Source organism: Trachinotus anak, unplaced genomic scaffold (assembly GCF_046630095.1).
Source record: "Trachinotus anak isolate AG129_WGS33_773 ecotype Australia unplaced genomic scaffold, CSIRO_AGI_Tana_v1 ptg000007l, whole genome shotgun sequence".
NCBI lineage: Eukaryota > Metazoa > Chordata > Actinopteri > Carangiformes > Carangidae > Trachinotus > Trachinotus anak.
This window is the reverse complement of record NW_027273858.1, coordinates 10264740-10291427: the sequence shown is the minus strand read 5'-3', so window position 1 is coordinate 10291427 and position 26688 is coordinate 10264740. Positions and strand designations below refer to the sequence as shown.

At 40.6% G+C, this 26688-nt stretch overlaps 1 protein-coding gene across 2 annotated transcripts in view; it reads right to left on the bottom strand.

The window, feature by feature from the left end:
• The window catches only part of LOC139622810 (cGMP-dependent protein kinase 1), a 77740-nt gene extending 51570 nt beyond the window's left edge, over nt 1–26170 (bottom strand). The window contains exons 1-2 of one of the 2 annotated variants that reach the window (XM_071480416.1): nt 25653–26170; nt 17160–17326 (exon numbers count right to left, since the gene is read on the bottom strand). In XM_071480416.1, coding sequence (XP_071336517.1) covers nt 17160–17326; nt 25653–25909 — 424 coding nt within the window. In that variant the 5' untranslated portion in view covers nt 25910–26170. Of the gene's footprint in view, nt 1–17159; nt 17327–22151; nt 22600–25652 lie in introns of those variants that run through there. The other variant, XM_071480415.1, reaches the window with a different exon arrangement.
• Nucleotides 26171–26688: the final 518 nt, after the last annotated feature.

Below are 26688 nucleotides of genomic sequence, written 5' to 3'. Positions count from 1 at the left end.
CCTGATCACTCAAGTCATGCCAGTCTTCTGCTATGTTCAATATGTGCAGCAAACAAAGTTTCAGTGATGAAAACAGAGTTGATGATAGGTATCTGAGGGCTCGTGCTTCATTTTTGGAGGTACCCAGCCCGACTGCTCTCGACTCACTGGGCCAGAAAAAAATAAGATTATTTTGCAATGTGGATTTTCCAAGGGCTGCTGGCCTCCTACCAAGGCAATGCAGCAGTACCAACATGAGAAAAATCTACTTAAAGCTTATCACTCCATAACTCCCAGACACAGTATGGTATGCCTTAATATCAGGACAGTTAAATCAATAAACTATGTGCAAAAATGTTACCAGGACTTAGGCATTCACAAAGAATGTCCTTAATTATTATTATTGTATGACCAAATCCGTTTCGGAATTAAACATAATTCTGCTTTAAAAATGCATTACTTACCATATCTGGCATATAGAGAATAGTAATTGTGGAATGACTATCTTCTTTTAACTTATTAAGCTAATATAATCCAATAACAGACGGCTTTTGCCAACAAAACAAGAGGCCAAAAAAAAATCCCTCTAAAGAAGGAATTATGCTGCTGCAGAGACAAATGTAAACATCTGTATGAACCTATGCAGAGGAGGAAGGAATTATGGGTAACTGTAGGTCACAGAGGAGTCAACGCACACAAATCCCAAATCTCAACAACTCATAGTGCCAGCCTGCTCAAAAAGCAAGCAGACTGGTTGATCTGACATCCTATCGGGAAGTTTTCTCTATTTTTTCTTTGAGTGCACATTTCATCACAGGACTGTGATCTTCTAGCACAGGAAACTAAATTCCTCTCCAAGGCACTTAATATCGCAACCACATTGATAGATCCAAATTGCTTCCATATTAGTTTCATATATGTTGTGGTTTATTTACACTGTCACCGATATTTATTCTGTATTTTCTTCAGCCCACAGAAGCATAATCCCATTTTAAAGTTAATAAATGTATCCATATTATTTTTTAAGCATGGAGGAGGCTCTTTACCACTGTGGGGGTTTCTACCATTGCCACTGTGTTTAGACAAGCCTCATCGAGGATGTATGCTTTCCTGGAAACTCAGCTATTCAGCGGAAGCATAATTGTGGTTCACAGAGAGCAAAGACCCCAAGGAAACAGTTAAAGTCGGCTCTAGGCAACTGATGAAATATGGCAAAATGATAAGAGCAGACAAGTCATCCACAGAGGAAACAGTTTGACACGTTATCTTGTTAGAGAGCGCCATAAACCCCTTTGACAAAAGCCTCACAATAACTCACCATGTTTCAGGACTAATTCTCCTCTCCACTTTTTTCCATAGTTTTTTCCTTCTCCAACAATGGTAAACAGCATATCATCCATTATCACCAGCATAAGGCTGTACACAGAAAGAAAATTATCAGCTTTTTAAGTATGCCACCATCTTGCAGTCTTCTTCTCTGCTGTTTTCTTTAGTCCTGTTTAACAGCCTTTCTTTCATGCCAGAGCCTTCCTGTTTCTGAAGAAACAGCTGGAGATCAAAAAATAACTGAAATGTCTTGCCACTAAAGGTGGCATTTGGATTTTTGAGAAGTGCTTTGAAGTGCTTGTGCTTCTTTCATTATAATCAGCTTCAGTGTTCATAAAAGGTTTCTTAGATTGATTGAAAAACTAAAGCACAATAAATCTTTTAAATATCTCTTTCAAATGGTTCTTTCAAAACCAGTAACAGGTACAATGCTTCATATAAAGCTAACTGCCTGATCAAATAAATGCTTATTTAAATGTAAAACATAAAACAATGTTTTTCAGATAACATTCTTTTGAAAAGATATTAAAAGGCTCAGTTAAAGTTAAATTGACCACACTCGTCTTGATTATGGCAGCAGCATCATATTGTGAAGTTTGGTACTGGTACTGGTAAAAACACTCACTGCAGGTTGCAGGTTCTTATATTTCTGTGTTCTACTCCTTTTCAATGAGATGATGTTTGTTGCTTTCAGAAGTACACCTCAGGATTTTTACCAGGAAGGCGGGAACTCCTTGTGATTTTATAAAAGAGTAACTGTAAAATGTTTCATTTGCTGAGTGCAGCTGAAATAATTTTCGTAATGCCAGTCCACCCTCACAAAGTCTATATAAAGACTAATAAGTGAGCTCAATTCAATTCACTGCAAGATTTAAGGCTGGATAACAGGCATTGAGAATCAATTGAGGCCAAAGAATATGTGCCAGACTAATCAGTAAACTGTGAGGGGTGTTGGGGGGGGGGGGGGGGGGGGGGACTTGCAACCTCTCAAAACTCCTGAGCCCTTAATTATGAACTATTAAAGCTGGGTGTCACAGATAGAGAATAAATAATGAATGGTTTAGGGGAAAACTGCCAGTGGTTTCACAACAGCAGTTATGTTTTTCCAGTTTGAAAATTGTGAGCAAAGACAAATTTTGGCTGTTGTTGAGAGGCTGTGATCCATAGTTTCAGGAGGAAGAAACGCTGTGGTGGAGTGCAAACAAAGCAAGTTTCTGCAATGATGTATCGATAGAAATGAATATATGTCCACATCTCTACAGATAATTGCTGCTTTATTAAAAACAATGCAAGACACAAAACTTGATCAAGTGCAAAGAAGGGAAGCTTTTGATTTAATAACAGCAGTTTCATGGACGGGTTCATGTAAGGACAAAGACAGGGACACATCAGGCTATGGACAATGACAATAGTTTCCTGTGGACGGCCATGTCATAAATTTTTTGAGTCTAAGAAAGGTGAGTAGTAGCACATAGTGCTTGTCCTGGACAAGTCAATGACAGCGGGATGTGAGGGAATTACAATGAAGTAATCCAATCATTCAATTATTAGGAGTCCACTTTTATGAGAAGCTTATGTAGAAGTTCACATCCATTCATATACACAAAACAACACATGGTCCATCTTGTTTCCTGTTTTTGTGTCCTGCCATATCTCACTGCTTTATTACAGTAGCTCTAATTTCACTTGGAATTCACCTCTCATATGTAAGTGCTATTCAAACTTTACTGAAACAACAGGCACATGCATGCTCTCTCATTGCCCAGTTGATCTGATAACCAAGTGCAACACATTTACATCTCACTGGGCCACAACAGCTGTATACTATGTTGTCTAAAGGCAAATTTAAAATGTGATAAGCGGTTGAACTGAAAAATTCAGAATGCCCAAAATAGTGCATGCATAATGTTAACTGCCATTAGGGTTTTCACTGTCAATGTATCACAGCATGTCTTCTTCCCTGCAGGCAGTGTAGCTGTGTTAATGGTTGTTCATTTGAATGCACACACTTGTGCGCTTCACATAGCAGGGCATCAGGACAGACCTCTGAGCAGACTTCTCCCTAGCTCAAGATCAGATGTGATTCTGGCTTCATTCCAAATCAAAAGAACTGCTCTCTTTGGGTTGTACTTCATCTAACACTTGTGCTGTAGACTTCACAGATAAATAGCAATGTAAATGTGCTCCTATTAACCCTCTAATATGAGTGATTTAAACTCTCCTCTGTGATCTACAAGGATATCTGACAAAATTAATAACTTTTCTATAAAGAAATCTGTCTTTTGAACTAAAACTGACGGTTGTGATGAACCGGATTACAGATAAATCAATTTTTGAAACAAGTCTTGTTTGTGTTTCTGTAAACCGCATGTGACACAAGGTTCTCTCTTACAAGGACATCTGTAAACTTCCACGTGAAATCTTTCACACTGAAGTCATTAGACTGTGTCTATAAATAAAGTTGAGTTTCAGGGGTCAGACACAGGATACTGCTTAATTCTTCCTTCTTCTCCCATTAATAGTTTCTGTGTTTTTCAAGCAGCACATAGTGGACATCAAGAAACAGGATGTGGGGGAGTTCCAGTCCCATAGAGGATTACAACCCACCAGCTATCCCATCCTGATGGGCCTTGTTCTTCCGCCACTGCTCAGGGGTCAGATTACCCAAAGCTGTCCCTATCCATTAGAGCAATGGAGGAACATTGATACTAGATCAAGTAGAATGTTTTATCCCAGTCCAACCGGCCAAAAGGTTGGGGTCATTACCACTGAAGGTTTTAGGTGCTACAAGCTCAAGTTGACACTTAAGACTTCAGGTCAGCAATGATACGTCTGTTAGAAAAACAGTCACATTCTGTGTGATAGTTTGAATGGTTATGTGGAACCAAAGGGGAAACAAGACTGACACTGAGAGCTCTTTTGAACGAGGCATCTATTCAACAGGGTTCAAATTGGTTCAGAAAATTCCAGGGTTTAAAAATCACCACCTGCTCTTTATTATTTAATTTGTTAAAGATGTGGTTTGAAAGATATCTTCAATTGTCGTTCATTCAAAGGTTTGACTGAAATAGGCTGGAAGTGGTAGCCTTTGATAGTGTTTCCACCTTGTTTTCCAAAGAACACAATGTGAATCTCAAAAAACCCAGTCACTTTCAGTAGAAAAAATATTCATAGCTGCTCAGTTATGAAAAATAAGACACATGCATCAACACAGTGAGCAGACACCAGAAAATGAAAAATAAAACCAATAGATCTCAAGATGAATGTAGCACTATACTTCACATTCAGTGACAAGAAATTCAAAAACGGCTAGAAGCCAAAACTTATGTTTGGGTTTGAGGCTAATTACTAGTGGACCTCATTAAAACAATCAAAGTTTTTTAAAAATTGGTAATTCCTCCTGATCACAGAACTGTGACCATTTTCAGTAATGAGGAGCGGTTGTTCTGCAGCAGCGTACAATTGAAAGTCATGCATTATTTTTCTCTCCAGTTAAAAACAAAATAAACCCCAGAGTTTAAGAAAATAAGGACGTGAGCTGAAGCAAACAGCAAGAACAAACACAAAGAGAGGCAAAGAGAGACAGTAAAAATCACTGTTATGTTATTAATCAGGGAGGATGGCTCAGAAAAAGACTTGTGTTAAGTTCACCCTGGCACCCTGGCAAATTACAAACACAGTGTTGTTTGTTCAGGGAATCCCTGTTCGAGTGACTGCTGGCTGATAGAATACAAGCATCGGGATAATGCAAGGCTGGTGACTGCCAAAACAGGGACTGAGTGTCTGCAATTGAGTTTGATTGAAAGATGTGTTTGGTTTGTGGAATACAAATGTAAATACATTTTCAGACGGTGAGTGGTTACTGCTGTGCCTGCCACTCAGCAGTGTTGGTCCTCTGATTTTGAATGGGCAGCAGCAGGAAGCATCCCTGCTGTCACAGCTAACAGCTCCATCCGATCAACCTTTACCGTACTCTACATGCTCCTGCTACTCACCTATTCCAATCATGTCATCTCCTGGCTAAAAAGAGCATGCTGTATCTTAAAATAGAGAATGAGTAACAGTACAACACAATTAATATAGTATTAATTTGATTTGTTTGATTTATTTGTTCGCTGCTTGTGGTACAGAAACTCAATTATCACTAAAATTAGATTCTGCAATGTTATGTTAGGTGTGATTGTGAGCTGCAGAGGAAAGTTCGAAATTGTTCAGACATAATCAGTTCAGATAGCAGCAACAAACAGCCATACTGTAAAAACCAAATTTAAGTGAAAATATCTCAGAAATGAGCTTTCTTTAGCATGAAAGAAATTGTATTGCCAATGCAGTAAGTAAGCTTCAGTGATAAGATTAAAGATTAAAGAAGATTAAAATAAGTCATGATATCCAGCCACCAGAGGTTTCTTGTTTTTAGTTTCTTGTAGTATTCTTGTTTCTAGATAATAAAACTTCACACAGATAATACCTGTGTAGAGCCTTGCCCAAACAGGGTTTGAACCTCAGTGACATTGGCGATCCTCTGACTTTTCATCTAGTGTTATCATCAGGTCAAAATTTGAAGTTGGCCAATACTTTGGTTTGTGACCAAATACCTGAAAAACTAATGACATTCCTATCAGTGTCTTTTGTACTCAGTACTTTCAGTACTAATTAACATATATATTATCCCAAGATGAAGTTAAGTTATATACCATCATGCAAACCAAAAGACTAAAACAAAAATAATGTTTTTGACTAGAGACCTCAGAGCTTAAAATGGGTGTCCATGCATTGTGGAGGTCCCTTTTATCTAGCTAAACATAACCCCAAGATTAGATAAATTGCTAAGTAATATTATTAATATAATATCATTGACATCAACCAGCCACCGCTGGCTGTCTGAAAATACTTTTGGTTATAGTACAGGTTACTCTGGATGGCCTCTTTAAAGCAAAGATGGTATAGGACAAACATAAAGACAGCTTGATGTATGCCCTGAGTCCTCTATCCCTGCTCCACAGAGCATCACATCATCTCCAAAATCTCTGCTTGTTGACTGTTATCAGCTTTCTGTCAACAGACTTGTGGAGCAGTCTGTGCAGCTTTTTGCAGCTTCAGGAGTCTCACCAGTGGAAGATGGAATAGGGAGAGAGCAGTTCATGTGTTGTGGAGCTGAAATCCACTAACGCTGATGTTGTAAGAAGTCGTACCAAAACACTTTAACATTTGATATAGAACACTCAGGAAATCGCATTGGTAGTCATGGCCATGTCAGGTAATTTCTCTCAAAACATTTCAACTTGTGACCTTAGATTCAAGATTCATACAGCTGAGTAAAAATATGCTGACGGACTAGTGGAGCACAAATTTCACCTGTTATGGATGCACTCAGTTCACTTTCATTTTTTGTGTCTTGTCAGAATCACTGCTGCCACCATTCCTTTGAAATTGACAAGAGCTGACAGTTTTGTATATATATGCACTGCTCTGCAGGCTGAATCTAAGTGCAAACTAGCTGATGTCAAACAGTCTTCCTAAATGTATGCCATTTTTATTGCGGGAACAACACAGGGAGAAGAAAAAGCAAGGAGAAGGCAAGAGAAGTGGAGTAAGAAATGTAAGAAGGCAGAGGTGAAGAGACGATAAGAAAAGCAGAGGAAGAGCAGGTGAGGAAGAAGAAGACTAGAAAAGACACCTGATGCTATGCTAATTGCAGAACATCATATCATTTGAGATGAGAGCACTTCACATTTTTTTAAGTTTAACAGAGGCGCCCTTACGCAGGGCTTCCTATCATCGGCAGGATGGAAATTTACACTGCAGTTGCAAGTTGCTTGTGTGACCTAAAGACACTGAACAGTGTGTTGTCAATGGGATAAGGAAGACAGCTAGTTTCATCCTTTTTACATCATTTTACCTTGGAGAAAACCACACTGTGAAGGCTACTTTTATTCAGTCGAAGTAAAAGGACATGTGAGGTGGACAGGAAAGTTAGCTTCCCTTGTCTAGAGCAGGTCTGCTATCTCTGTTTTCATTAAAACATTATAATAGGACTTTCATCTCTGCTACTCTCCTTGTCATCAAAGTCCGATTATGGCTCCTGTGTTGACAACGTGATCGATAGCCTGAGCAGGGGGTGGTGAAAATGATCATTTTGTATTCACAGACCAAATCACTCAGTTGTAATTAGCAGCTAAAGTCCGCGTCATGTGCACATGCTGTAGCTTTTCCTTTTATGCCGACCATACTTAATTAGGCAGCTTCAACATCAGAATACAGATTAATATGGCATCTTAAGCACTACAATAATGGGCCCTTTTCATTTCCACAGCCTACTCTCATTTCAGTCGCCTGCTGTACCGCCACAGACAGGAGAAGGCATTTACAGGGACATTTGGATTTGCTGTCACAAATAATTACATAAACATACACATGAAATATTTACACGCAGTACAAATGTACACAACAGAGTCTACAGTCATGCTAGCAGCTCTGTGAGGCTAAAGCTGAAAACTAAATGCCAGCATCCTGATGTCATCAGTTCATTCGGATGGGGTCATGAATGTCTGTACCATGACAATTCATCCAATAGTTGTCCATAGCACTAAAGGAAAAGTCAGGGGAACACCAAAGTCATTAGGTTACATCTTCTGGGAACTACGAATATCTATCAAAAAGTCTGTGACAGCTAAGTGAAAAACCTGCTTGTGGCACTACACCTAATCACATTAGGGTTCACGTTCTGAGCAGGGAGATCTGTAGCAAATTTCAAGACAGTATATCCAGACAGACCCACGTTGCCATACCCAGAGCCATTTTCTGTACCATCATTGTGGGATGAAAACATTATATTTCTAGATTTCCATTTTCTCAGAGAATTCTTTAACATTTGTAAAAATCCTTTAGATAATGTCAAAAAGCTTTATCAAGCTTAAAACAAAGTACTTTTTCATACAAGATAGGGCAAAGGTAATCTGCTCTAATACAGTAATGGACAAATCCCTCCCTTCACCCCTAGGCACAGTTCACACGCACGTACACAGTGTGTGTGTGTGTGTGTGTGTGTGTGTGTGTGCGTGTGCGTGTGCGTGTGTGTGTGTGCATACATCAAAACTATACACACTCATACACAAAGACATCTTTCAATAGTGATTTGCAACTTGTACTTTGCAGAAAAGAAATATGAGACTTCCCATGCTGGGGTTGAGAGTATTTGGCAGAGGCAATCAAAGTTCAAAAAAAGATCAAAGAGATGAATTTTAACTCAGGAGAGTCAGTGAAAGAAAAGTCTGTAGTTAGACGAGAAATTTAAAAGAAACCCTTATCTCAAAGTCCTGTAAACCTTGATTCCAGTGACACTGACTGATGAAACTGACCTTTCCAAGCTCACTGTATTCAGGTTTTTTTAAAAGCCAAGAACAATGATCAAGATTAAAAGCTGGACATTGTTACACTGTCCTCAGGTAACAATGTTGTTAAGAGTGAGTGTGTGCAATATTTTCTTTACTTCTACAGCTATTTCACGTGTGTACACACACACACACACACACACACACTCATATACACACACACACACACACTGTGTATGTGCGTGTGAACTGTGCCTTGGGGTGAAGGGAGGGATTTGTCCATTACTGTAGCAGAGCAGATTACCTATGCCCTATCTTGTATCCTCAGTCTGAACCTCAGCAAACACAGAGCTTATCCAGTCACAGCAGACTCTCAGCATTACTCCATGTCTCTGACCACCAGCTCTACACACACACACACACACACACTGACACACACAAAAACAAATGCAAGCAAGCATACATTACAGTACATTTTATACCCAAGTCAAAGCAAAGAATGGCGTTTCAAACATTTGCATAATATTCAGCTCATATGATGCATGTGAACGCTTTTTGTCTGTTTCTGCCACTCCCAACATCCCCTCTCAACTTTCACACACACACACACACACACAGACACACGCACACACACTGCTTTCCAGATGAGGAACTCTCAAAAGTGGGGTTAGCCACAAAGGGGATTAAGGCTCGGGGATCATTCACAAATTTCTCATCAATTCTTACTCTGAGGTGTATTCACCAGCCTCTGTAGACTGAAAATGGGGATCAGTTCCTATTCCAGGTTTCGGTGGAAAAAAACAAAAGGGCCATCTCACACTAATCGAAGAGAAGGAAAAGACAATGAAATGAAAGAAAGGCAGGGAAATGAAAATGAGGTAAGGTGGGCGAAGAGTAGCAAAGAGGAATGAGACAGTAAAGAGAAGTAGTGATGGGCAAGTGGAGAAAGATGGTGACAAGAAAAGAGATTGGGGTCAAAGTCAGAAAATGTGAGGAGGAGTGATGGAGGGAAACATGCATGGATCTGGTCTCGTATTTGGGCATTTTGAATTGATAACTTGTGCCAGTGTGTGCTTGTGCGTGGAAGTGAGAGAATGAAAGAGAGCAAAAGCTACAAAGGGAACAACTTAGAGGCAGCAAGGGCAAATGAGAAAAAGCACTTGCCAAAGAAAGAGTATTTTCAATCAGTGTTCAGAGCAGATGGTGCACTGCTCAGTGTAGGTGAGATTATTAGTCTGCAACACACGCATACAAACCATTTGCACATAAATGGCACATTAGATAAAGTTATAATGTTCTTGATAGACGTTTTTCAGATTATTAGGCTATTGTATGTTAGCAAATGCAGGTGAATGTTTACCCACCATCTTAAAAATCAATAGGCCATTTGTAGAGTCTAGAAAACTATTTCCTGCTTTCACTTCTTTGCCCACATTTTCCTCTCTTTTCACTGCTGCTCATAAAAAAAAAAATTCTGTCCTGATGTAGTGCTGATCTCTATAGACGCTTTGCATCTGGTTAATTCACGTTACAATCATAGCTTTAAATTAGAAATCAAATTGCAAGATACCAGGCTCTTTCACATTTTCCATGCCTGAATATCATCAACAATTTCGTCAGTCAAGTGAATGAAAAGAATTGTGCATACACATAGTGTAGGATTTCCAAAGGTTAAAGTAAATTGATATGTGTGTGTGTGTGTGTGTGTGTGTGTGTGTGTATGTGTGTGTGTGTGTGTATATATATATATATATATATATATACATATATGTATGTGTGACCTTTCAGCAAAGAAGATGTCATTATACACGTATTTAATAACAAATAATTTTGTCAATCTGTGGTCGGTGGTGACCAGTGTAAGTGGAAAGATACAGGGCTACCACCTGAGCCCGACACATCCTTTTTGATTGTTATGTGTGAGATAACTACGGAGAGTATTTAAATGTCATTCCAATTACACAACCCTCACCTTTTCCGCAGATGACACCTTAATAAACCTCCACTGAGAGCCTCATTAGTGTTATCATGGGAGCCGATGGCCTTGAAGAGGGCCAGCTATATGGGAGTCAGTCTTGTGGTAATAATGCTATTGACTGCCAAGTGAATTCACACAAACACAAACACACACACACACACACACACACACTCACTCATTCACACCGAGTTAATCTTAAATTCGATTTTATTCCCAAGTAGTTGAAATTGTGTTCTCAGAGATGTCTTTTCAGCAGGCGAGGTGGGTGAGTGGGTTAGGGTTCATTATGGACCTAGAACTGGTTGCTGCAGCATGCTACATGCTACAGATATGAGCAGCAGTTATTGTATCCAGGGCCAATCAAACCAAAATCGCCTTTTTTCCCCAAGATGCTACTTTGACAGAAACAGCAGAAACAGCTTTAGGTCTGCATTAGTTAAGTTGCCAGGCAACAATGCAGTCCAATGGGTTTGTGCACTCACATTTCTGTAACCCAGTGCATTCTCTATTTTCATATCACCTAATTGATATGCAAATATATCACAATATTTACAAAGATCACTCATTTATTAACTGCTGTATTTGTAGTGATAACTAAGAAGGAATAGTAGTAATAGAGTCAATGGTGATACCAGGTAGTATTTCTAATTTGCTTTACATATTGTGTCCTTTCACACCTACAGACAAGTGACAAATTCAAGAAAAAAATCAACATAAAGTGTCTTAGTAAAGTGTTGGATCACTATGTGCCACCATAACAGTTTCACTGCTCCTTGGCATTGATTCTACAATTCTCTGAAGTCTACTGTTCCCTCATTTGGTGTTTTGATGATGTTGGTGGAGAGCTCTGTCTCATTGGGTTGAGATCTGGTGTCTGTGAAGACCATAGCATTTGATTCATTGATCATTTTCACACTATTCGAACCATTCAGTGACCCCTTGTGCCCTATGGATGGGGGCGTTGTCATCCTGTTTCTCCACTCATTTTTCATGTTTTTCCTTTAATTTGTCACCCGTCTATACGACACTGAGTCACACTCAGTTGCTCCTGTTTATTCCACCTCTAAGCTCTGCTCAAGATGAGAGAGGAGCCCATCTCCCTTTACTCTGCCTCATTGGCCAGTGAGCACAGAGAGCAGCTCCCTGAAGAATCCAGCCTGTAGCACAGAGAGAGGATGAGTCCTTTAAACTGTAACAAATGTCAGAATCTCAGACAGAGATATTCATTCATTTTGTCTCTTAGAGATAATTTAGGAAAGCGGCCAGCTCAAGACGGGTCAGCTGGGAGTCTGGTGGCTGAGTTATTAAAATCAGACATGAAGAAACAACTTGGCTGGTGGTTAGTGTTAGTGTTAGTTAAGATGATTGTTGAGTTGAAGAACTGATTCCCTGAAAAGTATTAAAACAAAGTAAACAGAGAATGCTGAGTAGCTCTGAAGATCCATTTTCATGTCGGGTTTTAATAACTCAGGCTGTAAGGTAGAGCACAAGGTGACGAGTGATGATAAGGTGCTAGTAGAGACTAAAGGGGATTATCACAGGATAAAATATGCAGTGAAATGAAATGTCAACACCAGGGCCTCTCATTTCCCAATACTCCTTATATTTGATTAGACATGCATGCAAACAGATCAGTGTTTGATGCTTACATGTGCAATCATATCTGCATCTTGAGAGTCATATCATAAGGAGTCAAAAACCATAAAATTCTCCCCTTACAGAGAGAAACTAGTGTCGAGCTAGAGTGGTAAACATTGATATTCATTGTTATTCAGAGGGATTTCTCAGTAAAAGCAGCAAGAAAGGGAGAATGACTGTCAAGAGCGGTTCAGCGTAAGCCTCAAAACAGCACATTGCTTGTTTCTGTCATAGTCAGACATTGATGGATGCCATGTAAGGCAAACTTCAACTGAAGTCTTTGTGGAGAAATCTGTCAGAACATCATACTTGGCTTTCATTTACAGGTCAAATAAAATAATTGGGACCCTATCAATTTGTGTTGAGGAAATGTCAAATCCTGTGTGTATTCTCAAATCCCCTGAACACTTCCACCTGAATAAAAAGGTCTACAATGCGTCAATGGTTGCATTGAATATAGTAGCCTGTCAAAGAAACCATCAATGTGCTGTGAGCACAAGTTGTGAGTTTTTTATGTAACTCATACTAATACTGTAACATTGCCAGTGTCTCCTTACTCTCCCCACGCCTCTTTATGTCCACCCTGTGCACTCGTACAGGGAGGACATAAAGAACACTTGTACACTTTTACAGGGAGGATTATAAAGCTAGTAAAATATACAATTAGGTCAGACAGGTAGATCTCCCTAAAATATGACAAACAGACAAACAATACATATTTCAAACTCAGTGTCACGTATTTCTGCATCCTCCTGGCTAAGCTTTTTTTGTTTTGTTTTGTTTTGTTTTTGTAAATTTCATTCTCAGACAGGGTGAAATATACAAGACAAAGTAGAACTCTAAGTGAATATAATATCAAATATATATGCAAGCAGGAGAGACTTCCTGTTACCACAATAAAGTTGTCAAACAGAAGAAACCTGCTCAGTTAAGCTTTTTTATCCAAACCATATTTAGGTGCAGAGAGAAAAGCATAAATTTTACTGTCACATTAACAACACCAAAAAATGTGATACTTGATTAATCATTTGAGCAATTTTTTAGTCAAAAATGGAAAACAAAAAAAGAAAGAAAATTGTGGCAGATTGATCAATAATGAAAATGTTACTTACCATAACTCATGTGCAATGTGAAGTTAAACTTAAAATATGATTTAATTGTGGTTAACAATACAAAACTATTTTTGTATTGTTGTTATTGTTAGTGTTTGTATGTTTATGGCATCCATACATTTCGTAAAATCCCTATTCTCAACACAAAGGCTTAGATGTGTGTGTGTGTGTGAGACGCCTTAAACAAAATTACTTTAAAAATTGTCAACACTTTTAGTCCAACATGTTTCTAAAGGACAGGTAGAACCAGAGCGTGTTGTTGTGTTTTTTTTTGTTTGTTTTTTGTTTTTTTTTACTATCTGTGAAATACTTAATACCAATTGGATATAATTACACTAACTATTATTATCATTAGCCACCTGTACGGGTCTTCAAGGATGACACAGCCAATCAAAAACCTCATCTCATCTCCATGGAAACGTGAGCTTTTGTCTCAGCTGTAATCTATATTTTAAAGAGACCCAATGTCAGTTACAGTCTAGTGGAAGCGACCAACACAACAAACATTCATTACAGCAGCTACGGCAAAGCAGGCGGCCTCATCAGAGCAGCAAGCCAGTGCCAGGATCCATTCAGTTTCTACTGCTCCTGTTTTGTCTGATCTTTAATTATCAGGTGCATCAGCAACAAAGGCTAACTACTCTGAGCTTGTTTAAAAAGGGAAGCTGGGATATTCTCTGGAATATCAGTCTAGTCTCTCACGGGGGGGAAAAAACATATGCTCTTAAAATTTACAAAAAAAAACCTTTGAAGTGAGAGCAATGATGTAATGCACCATTATGTTATTATCATCATTATCATTATCATTATTATTATTAATATAATTGGAGTAGTTTACTTGTGTTTTATATGGCTACATGTTGCATGATAAATGATGTCAGCTCCATGGCAACATGTTAATGATTAGCCTGCAGTGTATCAATATGAAATGACACCACTGCCTGAGCTGTGAGCATGTCATTTGCTAGGAAAATGATGTACAATGTTGAGCTGATGAAGCTGTGTGTTCAACATGACACGGCACAGGCAGACATCTTGTCAGCGTGGATTAAAAAGTGAACTGTGGTGGGTTTCCACAGACCTTGGCACAAAGTTACTGCCCCTTGGACTAATGCTTTTAAAATTTGTTTTTTATGCAAAACAAGTCAAGGCCAGGGACAGTTAGGATGAAAACTGCATGCAAGGAACACACTAGGACATGGGAGAGAGACAGAAAAGACGCAGAGCGTGGAATAGAAAAGAGTTAGATGATGTTCATTGAAGATAAATACATTAAGCCTACCCTAAGGATTTGAAAATGGAGAATAATTAACCAAACATTTGATATGAGTGGCATATGACCACTGTTAAATTAAAGCCACATTTCCAGTTACACTGCAGGTCCTTCTTCTGTCACTGTCAGAGAGGAAATCACAAAGCCCCTCAACAATTATTTCTCTTACAGATTTGTATCTTTCGTTTCCTTTCTTTTGTAGCACTGAAGAGGAACCTATTCATCATGTCAGTGAGATGCTTGCTCATTTGTGACCTAGCATGACGAGTCACCTCTGGGACAATCATCTCACATAGCCTTCATCACAGGGGGAGGTTGAAATTTACTCGCTACCTAAAGTACGTGTGACAAGTATTTAATAGAAGACCAAAGAGTTTTATACCACTTTCATGTTTCTTTTTCCTTTTTTCATCCACAAGTCTTGAATTCTAACACTAATCAATAATGTGGCTTCTAATGTCTGCCAGTGGTCGTCAGTAAATTACAAAAACAATCCCTGACTCTGTCACTTCATGCAACACCTTCCCAAACTTCCAAATTTCACCTCAGGTCACTATTGTACCGTCCACAGCTGTATTTTGCATTTCATTTGCATTATGCCAGTTACATGGAAGCCTCTTTACATATCTGACTTCTCTCTGCACTCTGCAGATAAGGTTGACAAGTGATGTCCTTCTTGCAATACGGATGTGTGGAAGAAGAACTGAGATCCTTTACTTAAGCGAAAGTACCAATACCACAATGCAAAAATAATCCATTATAGGTGAAAGTGCTGCATTTCAATCCTACTTAGGTAAAAAGGTACAGGTATTTATCACTCAAATCTACTGTGGGTATTGGGGCAGGCATGCTCACAATGACAATGTTAACATGCTGCAAATCTAATGTTTAACATGGTCACCATTTTGGTTTAGTATGTTAGCATGCTAACCTTTACTAATAAGTATAACTGAGGCTGATGCTTATGGGAATTAGTTTAGCAGGTATTTGGTCAAAACATCAGTAGGTTTCATCCTCCTGGCGCCTTGAATGTCTGCACACAATGTGATGTAAATCCATCCAATATTTGTTGAAATATTTCAGTCTGGACCAAAGTGGCGGACCGATCGCTGTTGCCATCCCTAGAGCCACATTGCCAGCGTGGCTAAAAAGTTAATTCTAACAACATTTTTATTGATCTAACAGTGCATTTATATTTTTGTTTCTATTGTACTTTATATAATTATACTTATCTGACTGAGCTTAACTGAGTCATCTCCCTTATGCAATAACCTTTAAAGTCATGGTTCTTAGACAGGCCACAAAATGTTTTTGATTTCAGGCACAGTGACTCACTAAAGACCACAATGATGACAGAAAGCAGCCATAACATTTTTGTTGGCCTCCAAACAGACACACTGCCTGTCTCTGGAGTCCTCTCAGACATGACATATCCTACCTGTCTCTGCTTTACGAAAGCCAAGCACAGCAGAGATTTGTGAAAGAAGTAAACTAAAAAAAAAGTCTCTCTTACTTTGGTAAAATTGCGGTCTCATTATTTTAAATGTACCTTGCCACAGATCCGTTTTTAACAATATTTGGCTGAATGGTCATCCAGGAAATGTCTTGCCAATAATCAAAGTAGGCGGCCAACATAAAACAATAGGACCAAAACCATTATCAGTATTCTTCCTTGAAAAATATTAACCTTTAAATGCCAGTGTCTATATACAACCAATACATTTAAAGAATATTGCTTATCAGTTTCTTTATTGTGTTGGTGTTGTTTAGGTTTTAAAACATATTAATCCTTATTAGTTGCACTGCCCATGCAACTATATGTCAAAGTCAAGTTATAAAGGTTGTAGAGAGAAAGCAAGCCATAAAAGTAATTTATATGTTCTATAATTCTATATTTTGATCTGGGTAATGTCTGTGAATGGTCAAATTCACCTCTATAAATGATCAATTATATTGTGCAGGCACAATACAAGTCAGATCTATGGGCGTATGTGTCAGAGACAATGGGCCACTGAACATTTCATTCCAGTATCACTTGTCACAAATCATGTAGTAAATATGCCTTTTCACAAATCCCATCAGCACCAGTGTGGACGTTGTGCTGTTACTACTTTCATCGGAGCTTTCACACTCTGTATGCTGTCAGACACATGCTGCAACAATGCTGCTAAAAACAATGAAACATGAAGGACACAGCCGGCACGCAGCATCAGACAAAATAAAATCAGTGGGACATGAGTAAATCTTACAGCATCACAAAGTGTCGCAGTTTGAGTTCTAGTTCAGTGCCCTGCAGAAAACCATCAGTAATGCACTTTCTTTTTTTTTCCTCATCATTGTCATGACAAGGTTTTAAAGGTCTCCAGACAGAGCTCTGCAGATTCAGTTAAATCATTAAAAAAAGAGAAAAAATATTTACTTCTTTTTAGACTTATTCTACTCTTTCTGCCCAAGGTTTTCATTTAAATAGATTTGGGCTTCTGCAGGATAAACATTTTACCTCTGTGCACGTGTTATTTTACCTTCCATGACGTAGACCAGTGAGCCCACATCGCCCTCCTTAATGATACAGCTGTCCTTTCCATACTCCACAGGGTACATGCAGTCCACAATCTCCTGGATCTGCGACAGCTCCAGATTCTTCATGAAGTCATTGTCCAAGATGGCTTCCTTGATCAGATCCTTGGACCTGGAGACAAGGTTAAACAAAATGAGACCATTATTGTATAACACTGAGCTGTAGCAACACAAACTCATATGCCATTGGTGTTTCTTTGTTGTCGAAATACATAATGAGTGAGAAGAAGATAGAGACATTATTACAAGAGCCTAAATGGATCACGAACGCTGTAAAATCCAGTGAAGGATGTTGACCAGGCAGGGTTTTTTTGATTATTTCTAAGGCATTTAAAGTCTCATTCAAACAGTCATTCAGTAGCTTTTCACAAAATCTATCCTATTTCAAAGACATCAAGGTTGAGCCTTTTTATTCCCTCCAAATGCTAGAACAAGTCAATAAATAGCAAAGTCTGTGTCTAATGGAGGCAGATTATTTCTATTCAGGGATGCACCTCTAAAAGCCAAACCGGCCTTCAGACTTCCGAGTCATCAGGACATTCCACAGGTAAGTATTTCCTGCAATGACTATGTAAGCAAGGGAGTGAATGTAATTAGCTGTAAACCTAATGTGCAGTCATCAAGGTGCAGCTTCCTGCGCAGGTGGGCTAAAAGGAAATGTAGGGCAAATAAAATTAGACAACATCATGACAGTAGACATATGTTAAAAATAAGCATTTACATCAAGAGGTACACATTAGATGATGTTGATGTACCACAGGCAGAGGAGAGGCATTTGTTCATAAAAGGTGCCCATGTGTTGACAACAGGTGAACGCAGGCCAGATGCAATAAAGTTTGAAACCATCAAAGTGAGCGTCAGTCTGATCCTCTCTGATACGAGGCTGTGTCAGGAGATGGGAGAGAAATCTGAGGCGGACCAGATCCTGAACATTGAGTCAAGATCACTCATTCATTGAAGCATGTCATCACCAGGGTCTTGAGTTGCTTGCCTGAGTGCTGTGTGGCTGATTTTGAGACAGAGTGTCAGCTGGATGAATGAGGTTAATAATATGTATCAGGCCTAATCCAACAAGGAGTCCCCTCCTACTGAGAGGGGAAGCTTTATAACCTAATTCATAAAAAAGACAGAGAGAACTCACTCTCTGTCTCCTGCTAGTAGGATTCAAAGGCACCGGTAAACTGCCTCTTGCCTTTGCCTTGCCTTTTTGTGCTTGGTGCCCTTTTCAGAAACTGATTTTTGGGAGCATTGTTGATGCTGATCACCTGAGGAGCTTATAGCTGAAAGGGCAAATAACCCCACTACAGAGCACCTTGCACATGTCTATTTTTTTAACCAAGTACTACGAATTCCTCCAAACATTCATGTGTATGTGAGGTGAAGTTTTATGGCCAGTGTCTTAATTCTCTTCAAGGATTCACTGCGATCTTCTAAGGTCACATGAATGACTCGCTATTATATATTGACACACTTTGATACTTTAATCTGTTAAAAAAAACTTTGTTGCTCCTTCAGATTATAAACTACCAAAACCGTGAGAAACACCACTCTCCACTGAAAAGCAGCCATCACCGTCTGGCACATAAATACAAATTTCCACCCTGGCAAGCATCTACAGATTTCAAGTGTGTCAATTTTACACCATCAGCTGAATGATTAGTTTTGGCTTGAGTCTCAAATAGCATATTAAGATCTCAATAACATGGTTCTCATAATGTGTGTTTTGCATTCAGCAGTCTGACAAATTTTCAATTAGCGTTTCAAAGGCCTGGGAATTTCTTGCAGCAGTGATACTGGTGGATAAAAATGAGAAACTCAAATACTTACGACCTACATTAGATACTTGTCACTATCTATTCGCAAACACTGATTACTTACCTAAGTTATTTAGACAAAGTACAATCAAGCAGAACAAAGTATTCTATTGTCTCAGAGATGTCTTGTACATTGATATACGACTCTTTAGTCAGAAATCCCACTATATTGCATTTTTTGCCTCAAAAGGCCAATCAGTCAGATTTCCTATAGCAAGGTCATTTTCCCTGACCCCCCTGTCATTTGTGGACTTGATTTTCTAGAATGTATTTTAGGGAAGAAACTATGAATGGGACAGAAGGGTAACAAGCATCCAAAGTCGCAGGATTTCAATTGCTTTGAACTGCTCCAACAGCGCAACCAGGATGATCTTGAAGATATTAGATATTCTGGCCTTGCGAGTCAGAACAAGCTACTGCTGTGAATTGAAAGGGGAAGATTGAGAAGTCGCACCTATTTTTAAATTCCCACCCTTCAATCTGTGTTCAGATGCGCACTGTGCTTCACAAACTCTCCTCCCTTTTTCAGCAGGAGGAGAAGATCATTTGGATTTCATCTTGACAACATTAATTAGATTTTAGGGAGTAAACTGTCATAAAGGTGTAAAGTGCTTTTTTTGGAGGGGTTTTTTTGGATTGATCATTCCCAAATTAATGATACGTCAAAATAGGCTTAACTTAACACAGAGCTAGCAGAATCCTTTCTTGTGTGTTATTTGGTTTTCTGTTGTAAATAAAAGTGATGTAAATGAACGTCTGTTTAACATCTGACAGGAACAAACTGGAAATCCGTTATTTTCCCAAAGCTGACCTTCAGTCCTCTGGAAATGTGCCTCATTGACCCTGTTTCTGTTACATTTACACCCAGGAGATTTCTGGCCTTTTCAACCCTCAACGGGACCCCCCGAACCGAGCCTCAGATGGCAACATTGAGCAACGTCTCCCAACCAGACCCTTATAAAAACATCTGCCTTCCTCCCCTTTGTGAGGATGATATATTTGCCTTCATCCACCAGTGATGTTTGGGGCTGAGCAAGTCCAGTCTTCCTTAAAAGGAGAAAATATGCTCGTTTAGGAGGAAAAAGAAAAGGGGTGGCAGAAAAGTGGGAGAGGCTAACAGAAAAAAAGAGGCAGCCTGTGGGAGAGCGATGGATAGAGAATGAGTAAGGAACGCTGCATGGGCCTTGTAAAGAAGATAAAGTGGGGAAGAATGAGAGAAAAATATAAACATTTAGCCAAACCCAAGAGGCATTATCTCTACACTTCAATAACCAAAACAAAATGAGAATGTAATGGAGCTACTTTTATCCAATAAGAGCATTTGTGTATCTTGCAAAAAAAAAAAAACCTCTTTATTCTCTATTGAGCAATAACAAAAAATGAGTTGGAGGAGTCACACAAAAACAAGATAACTTCAAATTAATTGTTCCATATCAAGAGAAAACATTGACTTTTTCTTTAGCAGATTTGTCTAAACAAATTGAATAATGATAATAATGTTGAACTAATAAGAGAACAGAGCCCAAACACGCTCAAGTCATTTGCATTCAAATGTATTTTTTCCCATCATAATTTTCTTATGCGCATAAGCTCATTAAAATATAGGCAATGAACAAAATGTCATTCTGTCTCAGATGGAGAGTGTGAACCAATGTGGCAGGCGCTGTGCATAAAATTGAAGCTGTAGTTGTGAGGCTTTAAAAGAAGTTTAACCGACCTCTTGGTAACAAAAAGCACATTTGTTGTTCCATCATGAAATTTCCTTTCAATTTCCTTTCAAGGATTATTGCCAGAAATCATGCAATCAATAAAAACCACTGTCAAATCTCAAACTACCCATTTCCCTTCACAACTGACTTAAGACTGCATTGAAAATATACAGTGGCGGATACATTAGACTCACTGCTGGAAAAAAATGTCAGGATACGGGAAAAAATGAAGAACCACCAACCAGTTTTCTGAAGAGTTGATATTTACCTGTCAAGGTATCACTAAAAGCCTCTGTGGGAAATCTCTTAATGGAAATGAACACATACAGTAAAATGTTTAGAATGACGATGACTGTACTGATGAAATGGTCATTCGGTTGTGTTTTCCTCATCTGCCATTCCAAGGCACCACCAAAAAAACGCACACCACAGTCTGCTTTCTGGGTTTTCTTCCAACTCATAGCACTGACAGGTATAACAGAGACTAATGACCTGTTCCTGCTCAGATAAATAACCTTCATTTTTGAATTTTCTTTGATGAAATCCTTGCAGCTTTGTTTGTTTGCATGACAACAGAATAATCACATTCATATCTGACACATCTGATCTTCCTGCAACATCTGATGGTTGCTTTTGTTTTGTTTTTTTTTTCTTCCTGAGCATTAAACACCTGTACTGTAAAAAAAATCAGCTATTTAAAGTTGAACGCCTCAATTCTGCACTCCAATATTAAGCGATTTGTCTGACTCCCTATGCATTTCAAAGCTGGATCTAGTTTTGAAAATGTATTGATTAAATGAAAAGTATACGTATTCTTCCTATCCACCAGGGGGGTAAGTGTATTGATTCATAGTAGCACAACCCTTAAATTCAAAACCAAACATACAGGTGGACTGTTTCACAAAGGAGAGCTAGTTCCTATTGAGAATCAGTCCTCTTGTTGCAGACCAAGTTGAACAGGAGAAAGGTGTTTGTTAGAGAGAGAGAGAGAAGCTCTTGACAAATCATAAGGTAAACATGCACAGAGAGCCTGTAAGACTGCCTGTTGAAGAATCACAGCTTGTATAAAACAGGCACTGGTACATTACACAGAGCTGCCCCCACCAGCTCACTAAACCTATAATTCCCCTTCACTGCATGGATTTCGATTTCTCTTCATGTCAGCCTTACATCCACTGTGTGTGTGTGTGTGTGTGTGTGTGTGTGTGTGTGTGTGTGTGTGTATGTGTGTGTGTGTGTTAGAGAGTACCACCTCATTCATATGTGCTACAGGTGCCGTACCTGCTGCGCCACACGAAAAATTAGGCACAGGAATCAGAAAGGTGACAAAAGGTGAATGAACTCTCGCTGGAGCCGGAGTTCAACAACAGAAATGAGCATTATTAAAAGTGGACACCATCGTTTGGACACCTACTGTGGGCTTTTGGGGTAGAAAGGCAGGGTGACATGGCTGAGGTCTTGGATGTCGAAGGCGGTGGGTTCGGCTGAAATTGCCTGCCTCTTCGTCCGCTGCTGCTCGTTCAGCTCATTTTGCTTGTGGACCTGCTGGGTCGCCGGTTTGATAACGGAGCGGTATTTGTCCAGCTCGTTTTGCAGCCTCTGTATGAGCTCGTCTTTCTGGTCGAGCTCCAGTTCCAGCTCGTCGATGAGCGCGTCCCTCTGCCGCAGCTCCTCAATCTTCTCCTGGAGCGCGTACTGGAGGTCGCGCAAGGTGCCCATTTCAGTTTGCGGCGACGAGCGACTTCCCAATAAGTTTACCGAAAGGTATGCGGTCGAGCCTTTGCCCTCTCTCCTCTACTACGCTGCTCATAAACTTTATCCGGCATGAACAGCCTCAGAGGTTGCAGCCCCTGTCTCTCCTGAGGGGGGTGGGGGGATTCCTCGCCGCTGTCCTCCGCAAGCGGATGTTGGGAATTGAAGCGAAGGTATGTTCGGTGGTCGCCGCGATTACCAAGGTGAACCCATTAAGCGTCTCAACCACAATCAAGCAAAGTTTGCCCCCTCTCTTCCTCTCTCTCGCTCCCTCCCTCGGCGGTGTGACAGCGGAGGACCGTCCTCCCCGAGTGCGTCAGGCTGCGACCCGGTGAGAGCGCATGGCGAGAAGGGCGCCTACAGGAATCCGTGGCACAGTGCAGTCTGCCACTCCGGAGAGAGCTGCGCTGGTCTCACATGAATGATGGACTCAGTGAGAAAGCCCCCGCTCGGAGAACCATGTTATCATTCCTCAGTAACTCGCCCCGAGGCTGCTGAGTTACAAATAGATGAGCGTCGGAGCCTTAATGGAAGTTGACGGTGACGGAAACTTAATGAACCTTGATGTAAAAATAAACAAACGGGTTTCATATCTAGTGGGAAAGGAGGCTGTGTTGCTTGTGTTGTGTTGGACTACTTGTGTATTTTGTCCACATGGACAAAAGTACAAATACAAGCGTGGAGTACAATGATATATTTAAACCCAGTTTATGCTTTGAGTGGCATATAATGCTTGTTAAAGTGTGTCCACGTTACCAAACCCATGTCCGGCTACGATTCTTTCAGTGATGGACTGAATAAGTGCTAGAATGTGTAGAATCTCTGCAGCAGCTCCACATTCATCATCCAATCTTGGTGTCTGTCCACATTACTGAGTCATCTGAAGCTCACCAAGAATCTGGCCTCATGAGGTCTGGACACATTCAGATGGGGACAAACTGCCAATCTAATAGGTTGTGGAGTTAACTGAGGCCAAAACAGCAATTACTGTGCTGAGGAGAGGGATATGGCGGTGGGTCACAGGCATGATGACAGAGACAGGCAGATTTCTTTGCCTGCGAAAATAGATGTTTTTTGGTGTGGGGATGAAAAGCAAACTTCCCCTTACAAACAGTGGCCTATATGAGCAACTCCAGACTGAGACAGTTGGCCTGAGGAAAAGATCACAGCTGCCCTCTTGTGGTGGGTTATAGGACCAACTCAGGCAAATAAGGATAAGGTGGCAAGCCTCTGCTTCAGTCCAAACGTGTCTAACACGTCCCACACTGCTGTGTAATATCCATGCAGCGTGTTTAGGAGAGGCTGTAAAATGAACTCTTGGTTCTGTGATTGAAACGACTGACATGTAGGCGACAGCAGCTCAGAACAGTGCCAAACTGTTTTCAGTGAGCTTGTGAGACTTTAAATGAGATAAAGCAACACAAGTTTTATTTCTAATTTTTTTTTTTTTTTTTTTTTTTGTGCTACTCTCTCAATTCAAACACCAAATGAAGTCAGGGTAGTCTTCCTTAAAACCTCCCTCAAGGGAAGGGTGACGGGCCTAAAGTTTGAGCAGCAACAGAGTTTACTTGGTAAACTGCAGGTGTCTGGAGATTTCAGACTCTCTCTAGTCCAGCGTAGCATCCCCACATCCTCCCATCATCAAAAGGCCCTCCTCCTGTCCTTCAAAGCACCTCTGCGCTTTAAATTTCACCTCTCCAACCATCCAGTTCAGCCCTTTTCCTATGCAGATCAATAGAAATAGGATCCGCCGCTCCATGCTGCGGTAATCCGATGAACGGGCTGGTGCCACGTCCTGACTCCAATGGGGGGGCGGGGGGGTGGGTCACAGCGTCTCCGACCCTCCAGACCCCGTTGGCACCGGGAGCAACAGTGTCACCTCACCAGTGCTTTTTGCAAACACAAACAGGTTTGCTTCCGTTTCGCTGTGCTGAGTGTATGATTACATGCAATCAGCCTCTGTGCTCAGTGAGTGACCATTCAAGCCCCATCAGCTGAGTATACGCAGAATTTGGCCATTCTCAGAATGAACCCTGGTCCTATATAAAGGCCGACAAAAGATGATTGGTACTAGGTATGGCCTACTGGATTATTTCTGTCTTGAATATAGCTTGTTCATTATAAACTGTGTGTGAACCCAGGTCATTCTTGACGCCTTCCACCTCAAGGCTCAAGTATTTGAATTTCATTCTTCTTGGCTCACGACTCTTTCTGTGGACTTCAGTGTTTGTTTGGAGCTACATGAGTGCAAATAAGGGCCTGTCCTGTCTGCAATTTATGAATGCAAATGAAGGTTGAAGTGTGAGTGTGAGTGTGTGTGTGTGTGTGTGTGTGTGATATCAGTATAACTAATTTATGCTGATGTGATTCTGACATGGACATGGAGAAGAAAAGAAATTAAAAGATGAAGATTTTCTTCTTTTTGGTGCTCACAGCGAAATCAAGCTGAATAGACAAAAACAAAGTGAAAGTATGGGATAGTCCCTGACAGCCATTCAAGCACATGCCTCACATGAAGCCCTAAAAACCAGTCCAGCTACACTGTGAAGCTAAAAACGAGCACCTAAAGGTGATGAAGGAAGCATATGGTCAAACAAAGCGTTTTCTAATGGAGTATTAAATATCCTCAGACATGCACTTCGGGTCCTCAGCGTCCAGCTACTAAAAGCCAATAATGCATCGCACTTCCTCCCGTCTGCGTCCTCGGGGACTGCCATGATGGATCTGATCAATTAGGAGCTCTTTCTGAAGCTCGCCTTTGAGCTGCGTCATCGCCCCCCCCCCCGCCCCCCCCCCCAGAATGAAAGTGCTCGTCCATTCACGGCAAACATCTCCATCTTTCATTTAGAAGAAAAAAAAAAAGAGAGAGAAAAGGTAGAAAACAGACAGCAAAAAAAAAAAGCTTTGTGGGAAGCTGTGCGGAGGTAAGACTCAAAAGTGCCACAAGAAGTGTGTCTGAAAGTAGAGACAGTGGACAATCAGCACCCGCACATCAATTCTCAGACAGATTCCTGCTGAAGAGAGTTGTGCTTCCTACATCGACTCTTATCCTTCATGGCAAACATTTCTATTCTGGTAGTGGGAAGGGGAAAAACACCGAGAAAGACATTTTAAGATGGGGCACAAAGCTTCCACAGTGAAGCAACACCGCCTTCAGTCTTACCAGTCGGACTTGGCATATTTCCGAAACGGCTGCCTCGACAGGTCCTGGTGCGTCTGCGGCTCCGCGGAGATGCCCTGCGCCCTGCGGGTCCTCGGTCCAATAAGTTGAGCGCTGGGCAGAACGGACTGACATTTGTGCAATTTTCTCTTTAATTCTTGAATCTCGTCTTCCCTGTCCGCCAGTCGCCTCTCCAAGTCCCGTATCCGCTCCTCCTTCAGCAGCAGGATCTTGGCAAAGTCGTCCTCCAGGTCACTCATGTCGAAATCCGTGTTAAACTTTGCCGCGATTCCCCGCGATGTGGACAGAGCGATTGGTAACTCCCAGCAGTAGTACTCGCACAGGTTGCGAAAACGGACGCAAATAATCCGTCTAAATACGCGCAGAATGATGATGCTCCAAGAACCCCCTTCACTGCCCACTTGTTTATTTCTGAAGACAAGAGCAAAGCGGCGTTTAAAGCCGGGGAGCAGACGATTGATGGAGCTGCGATACGCTACTGTCCACCAAGCCTCCGGGGAGCTGCTGATGATCCTTCATTGAGAAACCAATTACAGCAGCTCTTCCTCTCCGAGGACGGAGGCAGACCGTCAAACTGGGCACTAAAGAGCCGAGACAACTCCTGCAGTTCACCGCCTCTCACCCTGCAAACACACCACAGAGGAAATCCAGTCCTGCTGCTGTCAAATATTTGTTTACCGTCTATCTGCGCAGCTCTCTTGGCCCTCTCGGAGAGACAAACGTGCAATGTTAAACACCCAGATCTCTTCCCCGACCTAACCTATTGCAAAAATCAATTTTCCCGCACCCTCACTCGCTTCATAGAACAGAACAGGGCAAGGCTATAGCTTGTTTGCAAGGGTCACATGTTATATATGGAGTAACTACACATCAGTGAGGTGTAAGTAATCTCCCTATAGGGCAAATGGCCCTTATACTGGCTTGAAGATTGTGGTTTAATCTGATCTAATCTTATATGAACTCAAACAATTAAAAAAGTTTGCTTACAATAAACAACAAAGGATATGATGATGATGAT